Source organism: Cheilinus undulatus, linkage group 3 (assembly GCF_018320785.1).
Source record: "Cheilinus undulatus linkage group 3, ASM1832078v1, whole genome shotgun sequence".
Taxonomy (NCBI): domain Eukaryota; kingdom Metazoa; phylum Chordata; class Actinopteri; order Labriformes; family Labridae; genus Cheilinus; species Cheilinus undulatus.
Genome location: NC_054867.1, coordinates 37543893 through 37555164, shown reverse-complemented (window position 1 = coordinate 37555164; position 11272 = coordinate 37543893). Strand labels below are relative to the sequence as shown.

The following is an 11272-nucleotide window of genomic DNA, read 5'->3' as shown; positions in this document are numbered from 1 at the left end:
TGATGTGTGCGCTTTTTACCACATTACTGCAAAAGAAGGAAGGATATTTCTAGAAGGAAGCAGTGCTCTGGAACACACTGAATGTGTGATATGTTAGTGTAATTCTTCTGATTTTGTATGCAAAAAGAATTATTGCTCTATCTTTTTTGGTTACAATTCTACCTGTGGTTAAAAATTGATATGCAAATGTGAGCACCAGCGCTCCTGTAGATTTCAAAGGGTTAGAACTCCAACTATCAAGGAACTTAAATCTAATAGAACCAAATATATTACACTATATAAGATAGATTTTTTTTTTCAAACAAAAATTGCAAAAACATCCAGTAAAAGAGCTGCATAGTTGTGCAATAATGCAGATTTGTACTTGGTTAGGGCTGAGAGCAACTATCTAAAAGTACAGGATTACACATGGTGTGCCGTTTCAACAGTGAATCTTTGTTTTTCCTCTCCTTCCTATTACAGTATATAAACTGGTTATCCATGCCAGCCTATGGCTTAAAGCAGGGGTTCCTAAACTTTTCAGCTCGTGACCCCCTACGTACTGGGACCAGAGACTGGGGACCCCCGCTGTCCCTGGAGGTGGTTAAAGCACAGTGGCACACAGCTGTGCATATTCAAGAATAACCATGTGCAGACTTAAATCTGTAGACTCTTGTAAACACTACTTTTATTTTGGCATCAATCTCACCTGATGTTTATGGTTTTATACCAAATAGAAATACTTTTATCTATTGGGTTTCACAATAATGGGTAAAATGGGCAATTGGAAATAATTTTCAAATGTTCTTTGTTTTTTGGAAGGCATCTTGCGACCCCCTTCTGATGACCCCCACTTTGGGAACCACAGGCTTAAAGCACTTAATACCTTATTTCAGTATTCACCCGATACGTTTTCATGTGCTTTATAAGTACATAAAGATGCAACATTAAAACATTTCAGTCACTGAATCATTAGAAAATATGGATTGCTTTGGCAGCAGGCTGTAAATCACATCATCTGACACCTAAATCCCGCTGCAGCAGCAGGGTCATGCATGAAAAATAACTGAATGAAAATAATCACTTGCGCCACTGATGGTCTTTTTTGCTTTTGTAGCTCATATAGAACACAGTAATAAACTCTGTACTGGGCCTTTAAAACAAATTATGAAACAGTGTAATGATTAACAATGCAAAATCAATAAAACACAAACTGTTAAAGTTGTTGTGTAAAGTGTTATTGATTGCTTTAGTATTCCTTGTGCTTTTATAACTGAGCTTTCATCCATGCTGTATTTGAAGTCTTTGCATGTGTGTGAAGTTTCCCCTGCATCTCCACAGAGCCTCCTGTCCCGAGACACTGAGGACAGTTAATGGTGGAAACTCTGGTCCTGATATAAAGACTCTCTGCTGATTGTGTTGGTGACACGGAGCCTCTCCTGCTGACACGGTGGATTATACACACGCCAGCACACACACAAACATGCTACAAATTACATTTCGCATACACAGAGAAAAAGAGCACATGTAAAACACTGTTCAGATTTACATAGAGCTCTTTACACACTCATACAAACAGAAGACCAATCACACATGCTGGATTTACAGTAACAGACTGATGCTCTATCTGCGAGCCTCAGACACACATGGTGCTCAGCAGCGTTCAGAGGTCATGACACCAACCTGCAGGATCTACAGAGCAGCTGATAGACATCTCAGTCCTGTGGCACGGAGGACCACACTAGAGAGGTAAGACTGCTTGTCTATGTTTACTTTTTTTACTCTGCACTTCTCAGAGTGAATTCCTTACAAAATAAAACAGTCATAATGGCTGTAAATCTGCTGCTTGGACACTTTTCACTAATGCTTTTCAGGCTGATTTAAGCCTTAAAGTTGCAGATGGGTTACATTTGTTTGGGTATGAAGGGTTTGCATGGTAGCTGGTTTTGCAATTTGCACAAGTTTGTGAGATTCTCAGTAATAACTGACAAATTCATCACATTGGATGTTGCATGTGTGCAGATATCTGCCTTCATCCAAATATCATGGAGATAAATGTGGTTACACTTTAGCAGTAAATGCAAAGTTACATTTGAACATTTTTAACATTTTTTTAAACATCTTTAAAAGCAATGCATGCAGCTTTTCCATGGCTGTGTCCATGCACATTGTTGCATTGCTATGGCCCAGTCGTTCCAAAAGTGGGGGTCACAGGATGCTGGGGGGGGGGGGGGGGCAGGATGCTTTCCAAAAAAATAAAAATAAATAAAACACAGTTATCAAGTAAGACTAAATGTAAGTAATTTGCACAAAACTCTTTAAAATATACATTCTTACATGATGCTTTGTGCTTTAACAAAATCCAGAGATTGTGGGAGTACCTGGTCTGAGGTGCTGTAATTTTGGGGGTCACAATCTGACAAGTTTGGGTACCCTTGCTAATGACAACGGTTCCCCACTGAGTTCAACCTCAGGGCAAAATTGTGACAAGAATATCATGCAGAGGGTGGACACTTCTGCAAGTTTTACCACACTAGTAGTGGAAGTATGCTCATTCAAAATGATCATTAAAATTGGATCTCTCTGAGCTCATAATAACCACAAATGCAGATTTCACAGAAATTACTGGAGGCTAACGCCACTGCTATAGCCAAGCACCTCCTCCGACCTAACTTCAAAAATCCCGAAATGTCCCTTTAAGAAACTGGAAGGACATTTGATTGCTGACGTCTTCAACACCGGTAGACCGGTTCTTCTGTCCGCTGGTGTGAGTGACGTCATGTTGGTCATGTGTCTGCAAGTAGTCAACAAGCAATTCTTGAAAAGTATTAGCATATTAGCATCATGATTTAAAACTGCACATTAGTTTGGCACATCTTATCATCATATACCAAATGTGTAACTACAAAGTTGTTCAGTTTCTTCCTTGAATCACAAACAACTGCAGGAGTCTGCTCTGTAAGACTGTAAATCCCATGCTAGGATGCTAACATGCTACAACAGCTAGCAGGTGAAATGTTATACATGCGTTGGCTTATTTTAGCATGCTAAATTTAGTAAACTCAGAGTACAGTTAAGGCTGCTGGGACTTAAGATTTGATTTTCTTCTGTCATATACAAAATTGGTAAAATCCCCAGTGGCGAAGCTGGACCAACAAAAGGGATGATTTACTCTGAGGAAATATGAACTTCTGTCCCACATTTAAAGGGAACGCATCCAACAGAGGAGGAGATGTTTCATTACACACCAAAGAGTCGGGATAAAAAAGAAGTCAGTAAATCAACAAAGTCAGTGAGTTGAAGTCTCTGAGGAAAATAAATGTCTGTGCAGAACTGAGCGGCCATCAATCCAATAGTAGTTTACATCTCTGAGTCCCTGCCAGAAAACTGAAGAGTGACATTGCCGCCCCAAGAGACATGACAATGTCCTTCTTTTCTGTATGATCCACACAAAGAATAGCTTTCAAAAACACTGAAGTAAAGATTATATTTATGACTTGACAGGTAGTCTGGAGGATAGGGAAACAGATAAGTGGAAAGTTTTAAGATGCTGATGTACGTAGAAACACAGTATTTCTAGTTGTATTATCGGAAGTAACAGATTTTTTAAAACTAACCAATTTTGGCAATATGTGAGAGCACACCAGACAAATAGACAATACACAACACAATAGACAGACTAGACTAGACAATACACAACACACACTAACAGATTCACTCACCTGAGTCTCCACTGTGAATTCTGCATGATCAAAATATGTCTTTAGACTAAACCTGCTAAATGTAGCTAGCTGTTAGCTACCTGCTACAGCTGCAATTTTAGCCCAACTTGTCTCTTTGGTATGCCTCGCGTTGACTGTCGTTGCCATTGCTGGGTTTGTTGTGCTTCCATTATTGAGTCAGCTTGCCTATTTGGCCCACAGAGTGCGTGCTCAGCTGTCCCACACAGCTAGATTTCTGATTGTAAAGACTGAACATGTTTAACATTTGGAGTTTCAAGTCGGAGCAGCCGCAGTCATCCTTACAAGCAGTTCAGAGGGGGAAAGATAAACCATAACACAACACAAACCACAGGAAAATATGGAAAGATAAGGATGGTTAGGACGGCTGTTTATAGGGATACATTTAAGTTCCAAAGAAATGAGGCATAATTAAACTTTGAACCTCTGACCATTGTTCTCAGTCATAAATCCTTTGATTTGCTTCATCTCTGCTGGTGTAAGAACAAAATGACCACTCGCCGTGCCCCTCAGCACCCTTAGGCTCTTGGACATGTGGTTCCCATGCAGAGACACATAGCATTAAGATGTGAGTTATGCTCATAGAGTCTCTTTCATCTCTCTGAAGTGCAAGGATTGTGGGTAACAGCTTGCTGTGGCCTCTGAGTGGACAGAGAGAGAGAGCAGAGGGTGTAGCTTTGTCCTTCATCATCAAGGACAAAAATATAAACATTATAAGTGAAAAGACCTAAACAGTATATAAGGTAAAAATATTAAAAGTCTCTTTTAACTGATATTTGAATCATTTCTCCCTTATTACAGTTTAATTGACAAATGTAATTAACATGGCAGTATTGAAGTGAGTGTGAGTGTGGGATCTCTATTTCCTCGACATAAAGCACAGCGTAAAGTGACAGCGGGGATAAGGAGAATCATATGTCGTAAAAGTTACTTCTCCTCATCTCTGTAATACGTTGTGTCATGTCAAAGAGCATGGGAGCGAGAGAGTCGGTCTGACCCAGCAGACAGAGCAGGACGAGCGAGGAGGGAGGCGGACATGGCAGGGGTTTTCCCAAGCCACGTAGCTGCACAGCTCTCAGAAAAAAAAAAAAAACCCTCTCCAAATAAAGACTAGAAATGCATTCAGGATTGACAAATGTAAAATATATTTGTGTCTTTCTTTCATTGTCTAGTCGGATCATGTTGGTTTTTACACTTTTAAATCTCCCTTTTGTGTTCTTTCTGTCTCTCTTTTCTGCCCAAATGACACTATTGATATTTACCCATCCATTCATTCATTCATTCATTCATTGGTTATCCATGCTTCTTATCACAAATGGGGTGCAGGAGCTGATCCAAGCTAAGCAAGACGTGGGGTACACCCTGGACTCATTGCCACTTGATTTAATGTAGGTTTTAATCCATTTCGATGACGACTATAACTACAGTATTTTAGTCTATTTTCCAATAATAATGAATAATGTCTGATTGTTCTCTTGATGTCTCAACCATAGGAATACTTATTTTCAAATGATGACAAGTGAATTTATTAAGAGACATTTATCTTCAGAGCACAACTGAGATGAACTTATCAAAGAAAAGCAGCCCTGTCATCCTGAGATAACATAAGTAAGTTTATATCTGGAGATTACAACTAAATGTACTTGTTATCACAGGGGATTAAAAGGTAATCTTTTTTTCTGTATCTCCTTATTTCTCTTTACAACCCCAACCCAGCTTCTCTTGACAGCTCTGTAAAGTACCTTGAGATAACACTGGTTATGAATTGGCACCATACAAATAAAGATTGATTGATTGATTGAAGTCATCTAAGTGCTTCCATAAAATCTTTGACGCTAGGGTTGTCACAAACGCTTTTTTAAAACTATTGATTGCTAAATATTGTTAAAGTGAACATAGGCTGCTTTATCCAAAATTACAGTGCCGACATTCTTCTTTGCAAAACTGCTTAAGCTCTGTAAGATTTCACAGGGCAGCATTTTTTGCAAGTCAAGCCATGAATTCTCTACTGGATTGAGGTCTGGACTTTGACTCAACCTCTTCAGAACATTCACCTTGTTGACTTTAAACCATTTCTGTGCAGCTTTTATTGTGCCATCAGATAACTGTCTTCCTAAAAACGTGAAATCTTCAGGAACAGAAATCTTCTCCACATTCATTTTACCTTTACAAGCCTTGCAGGGCTCGCTGCAGAGAAGCATCCCCACAGAATGATGCTGCCACCGTGCTTCACAGTGGGGATGATGCGTTTCTGGTTTGGTGTATGCCAAACATGGCGTCTTGTCTGATGGCCAAAAAGCACCGTTTTGGTCTCATCAGACCAAAGAACTTTCTTCCACTTGACCATGGAGTCTCCAACATGCCTTTAGGTGAACTCAAGTCAAGATTCAATGAGTTTTCTTCAATAGCGGCTTTCTCTTTGCCACACCGGGACAACAGTTGCTGTATGCAGTCCCTCCAATCTCAGCTGCTGAAGCTTGTAACTCTTTCAGTCATCATAGGTGTCTTTGCGGCCTCTCTCATTCATCTCCTTCTTCACTCAGTTTGTGAGGACGGCCTTGGATTTTTTCTGTATCCATCCCCTGACTTATACTTTTTAATAACATTTTCTCTGGAGTGTTCTTTTGTCTTCATGGTGTAATGGTAGCCAGGACTACTGATTAACCAGTGACTGGACCTCCCAGACACAGGTGTCTTTAAACTACGATCACATAAACACATTCACTGCACTAAGGTGATCCACATTTTTTTCTTTAAACATTAAATTGCTTTTTTTTTTTTTTTTTTTTTTTTTTTACAGAACACACAGCTTACACATGTACAGCACATGATAAAGCTTACTATGGCTTCAGGAGGCTCCAAAATCAACACAAACCAAAATCTCCTCACAGGAGCTTTAAGCAGAAAGTACAAAAAGGCACAATAGTTACAGATATGAAGATAAATCTGTATTTTTTTAGATAAAGGTGCTCATTTTTGTCCTCTGACATACTTTCCTCATCCAGAACAGCAGTGAACATATCGTGCTGTTGTGGGTGGCTTTCGAGGACAGGCTTTGTTTATGTGTTTAACTTCAGGGGGGGTGACTCTGGTGGGTTTCAGTCACAGACCCTCTGTGTAGTTTCCTAATTTGTGGCTGTGGTGGAAAATTTTCATTTGGGATTCAAATACACACATGAACACACACGGCCTGAAAGCCTCACAGTCAACACTTCATCAGCGGGTGAGGTCAACTCACTCGCACTTCACACAATGACGGTACACATATACACAAACACTTACTCACTCACACACACACTCTGACACAGTTTGGGCCTGCCCAGCCAATCAGAGTGAAGTGGAGTAGGTCCCCCCAGAAGTGGGTGGGAGAGCTGTTGAAACACAAGTCTGTCTCAGGACACAAAGTTTGCGTTGGTGGTTTGGAGACTTTTCTGCTTACTTCTCCACTTGTATAATCTGACTTTTTTACATCCTGTTATTGTTTTTTTTATTGAACTCTGGGGTCCATCAGGGCACAGCTGGAGTGTGGAATGGCTGAACTGGTGCGAATCCGTAAGAAACGGCTGCAGATCCCCATCTCTAGGTAAGACAGGAGCTTATGAGGAGTACAGAGAGTGACATACTGAGGTATAAAAGTTCAACCTTTCTATGTCTGCATAAACAAAGCTGGATAACTCACAAACATGCAAAAGCTAAAGAAGTGACATGATTTATAGCTGTTTAGTGCATGGGACTTGTCTGGTTCTCATTTAGCTGTGGGAGTTGTCTTGTTTTGCAGCATTCAAAAGTCAAAAACAATGATGAGAGATAACAGAGCAGCCTTCAGTCATGTCTGTGACTCATTTTATGTCTGCAGACCTTGGAATCGGAAAAACTAACAATAAAAAGTAGCATAACCTCAAATGTTTCTTCTTGTAAGACAGTTAACTTGAAGGAAATCTCACCTTTAGAGAAACTTCCCTCTGACTAAACTTTGCATCAAGAGAGCAGACTGATGCCACTCTGAGCACTGATGCTTTAGTTGCGGGAGGAAAAGCTGCAGAGGTGATAGGTCATGTGGTTTTGTTTTGGTCGACACATTTCATGTTTAAGTGTCTGCAGGTTTCAGCGTCTTTGTTGCCCACTTTTGAGGTGAATTTTAAAGGAAATTAATGCATTTCAAGCCACTCATATAAATATTTAACTACAACTGAAAACAATTAAAACAACTAATTATGATCTGTTTTTAAGGCCATATGAGGAGTTTTGATGAAACAGCCTGATATTAATTCTGGTGTCTCTATGTGACGTACAGGCGCAAACAATTTTATCAGCAATGTGATCTGACCATTTCTGTGAAGAAGATTTTAGTGTTTGAAACACTGTCGGGGGGTAGGTGTCACACAGGCCTTGGTTTTTCTAGACTGTAAAGGCAGGCAGGGTTAGATTTTGGGTCTCTAAAAATGCATAAATCAAGTATCACTTAGTCAGCAGGATGCACTAAAATAACCACAAACCAAAAATTCATCGCAAGAGTTTTAATTCTGTTTCATTCAGGACTAGCTTTAGAATCTAATCTATATAGAAATGTTGATGTTTGTTTCACAAATGTGCTGACAAAATTTTTCTTAACAGATTCTACATTAAAATGTAGACATGAGATGTTGGTAGTACAGTGATGTTCTGGTTCTTTTTGTACAACATTTGTAGTTTGAGCCATACTGACCAATCACGTATCAGAAGGCTTTAATGCGTGCATGAGAAGCATTTCTATGGACAGCAGAAAAGCAGTCAGATTATCATCCCTGCATGGGCTCTTATTAACAGTATTTTGATGACTTATTTATCTCTTTAACATTAGCACCACCATCAGCTAGAATTTACCTGAGGGTAATTTTCAGCCGTTTCTAACTTTGTGTTAAAGGGATATTTCTGTGTTTTTGAAGTTGGGTTGTAAGATACTTGGTGATAGAAGTGGTAGCAGTCTCCAGTGATTTCAATATCCGTTACCGCCCCTTCAAACAGGACACGCTGAGAGAACACAGTGGAGTATACAGGTTGTTCCGCATAGTTTAGGGAGTTTAAGGTAAAAATGGACCTAAAAACAATGTTGGCTCAAATGTACGTGACATCCAAATTTTTTGAAGCCTCTGTGTTTGGCACTATTTTGCAATTTGAGCTTCGGCTACCGGCTACATGCTCTTCTGCCTTGGTGTGTCTGATCAGCTGTTTGGGTCGACAGGCTTCATCAAAGGTAACAAAAAGTAACTTAACTAAAACTAGCTACTTCAGCTCAGTTTTCCATTTCAACGGTGAACGCAATGTTTTCATAAAGTAATCACATCACCGACTGTAGCTTTTTTAGTTAGCAGCCATTAGAAGAATGAAGCAACAGCCATACACTTACTTGGATGACAAAAGCCTATTCAGCTCTTCTGGTCGGGGTCTGTTTCTCCAGTTCATCCTCAGAAAGTTGAAGAAGATCTTTAAAACACCAGCATTCAGTGAGGCAGGAACTCTGGATGGGGAGTGATGCAGGCTGCAGGGCTCTGTGAAATGTCCTGAAGAGGTGTTTTAATACCTCTGTACACAGTATTACCGTATTACCATGCATACCACTCATAACAACAGTAGCTCTTGTGGAAATGTATTCACGGTTTCCACACTTAAACCAGCAGGTACGTCAGGATCTCTCCAGCTAACCTGTCTCCAGGAACGTTTTTCTCCTTAATTTCTTCTCAGTCTCCATCTTTGTCCTCTGGTTCGTACAAGCATCAGTGGATGACACGTCGTTGTCACTTGAGCTGAAATCACTGATTTTAGTTTAGTTATAGATCGGTGACTTGTTTCCTCTGATGAAGCCTTCAGACCCAACCAGCTGTTTGGATACACTGAGTCAGATCACGTAGCAGAAGCTTGCACTGCAAAAGAGTGCCAAACACTGAGGCTTTCTGGGGGAAAAATAAAACGCTTCAGAAAATGTCTGTATAGCTTACAGTTGGGCCAAATGAGCAACTGTACCTGTCTGCACCATATAGCCTAGCTTAACAACTTCCTGCTTGAAGGGGCAACGCTCTCTAAAATCACAGGAGGCTAATGCCACCACTATCACCAATTACCTTATACAACCCAGCTTCAAAAATACCAAAACACTCCTGAATGGTAGGAGGTGTGCCAGTCTGACTTTTCCTAATGGTTTGTTCTGGTTTTGTTTAAGAGTGTTCACATGAATCCAAATTTTTTAAAAATAGCCATTTATACCTAAAACTGCCATTCTGACTGTAAGAAAGCATAACATTTCCCTATATTTTATTTCACACCACTATATAAACAATATACCTTATAACCTTACTCATAGACCAACCTTCAACATGGATGCCACTGGCAACACATATTGTTGTGAGGTGTCCTTAGAAACCCTCACTGTATTGACTGAATAAGAATCTGATGGTGGGGAAGTTTCAGGACTGAGTGATCGGTCCTGGTAGTTTCAGGAAGTGGCAGATACTTTTCAAACAGTGAGCCACTCCTTTGCCTAATCAGCGGTTCATTGCCTGTGATTAAATAATTGCTCTCAATCAGTGCTCTTAATGAACGTTATTGCACCCCAGTGGGGAAATTTTAGCTGCTGGCAGTTTTAGGAGACCCTCTGAGATTCTAGTGTAAAATAGCTGCCTGAAAGTGAAGCTAACAATCCATCATAGATCTAACATTTTATTTCGAGTGTTCTCTCACCTTTGTGTTATGTTTTATACACATATGTGCATAAGTAATCATGGTATTATTGTTAAATTTGCTGATGATTCAGTGTTGAGTCCAGTCATCTTTAGGATGCCCCCTGTGGTACATAAAACATGCTAAAGTGCCCTCTAGGGTACCCGTCTACTGGAAAACGCATGATCAAGTATTGTCTGGGTTTCCCTTCCCGTGTACAAAAGCTCTCCAGTGGACAAAATGCGACAAAGCGCCCTTTCTTAACCTGACCCAGCTAGTTAGCTGCTTGAGTAGAACAGATTTGTGTAATCACAGAGGTGTAGAGGGTATAATCAAATAATGAAAATGCTGAATTTTCATAGAATTTCTGAGTGCCCTTTTTTAATCATGTTTGCGCTTCAAACATCCATTCATCTGAATGGCTACTGCCAAGAAGAATGTAGACATACATGTATGGTTTGAACGTTTGAAAAACAATCCTTAAAAATTAATACAAGAAATGCCAATAAATTGTGGGATATGTAGCTCCTTCTTCCTCATAAAATATGTGCACAGTCTTGTACCTTTGTCTTTGTTTTTGAATTGAATCAAATGTTTTAGTGTCCCAAGTATTCAGGTAGTTGGTTGCCATGTATCTCTTTCAATTCCTTGCCTGGGATGTGCTGACGTTAGTATAGCTTTGTGCTTTTATGGCTGTGGGTACCAGATGAGCTGCAGGTATTATTATAATGAGTCCATGTGATGTCACAAGGGGTGGAGGTTCTGAACAGACAAGTTTAAGACACATAAGGACCACAAACAAACTGTGCTAGTCTACTTCACATTTTGCGGCTCGATTGATACTGGATACCCAAATATAC

The 11272-nt window shown here is 39.9% G+C and overlaps 1 protein-coding gene across 2 annotated transcripts in view; it reads left to right on the top strand.

Annotated features, from left to right (window-relative positions):
• The first annotated feature begins 1626 nt into the window (after positions 1-1626).
• Positions 1627-11272, top strand: part of LOC121507197 (calcium/calmodulin-dependent 3',5'-cyclic nucleotide phosphodiesterase 1B-like) — a 34148-nt gene continuing 24502 nt past the window's right edge. Inside the window, exon 1 of one of the 2 annotated variants that reach the window (XM_041783405.1) lies at positions 1627-1728. In XM_041783405.1, the coding sequence (XP_041639339.1) occupies positions 1652-1728 (77 nt within the window). In that variant the 5' untranslated portion in view covers positions 1627-1651. Of the gene's footprint in view, positions 1729-7125; positions 7303-11272 lie in introns of those variants that run through there. The other variant, XM_041783406.1, reaches the window with a different exon arrangement.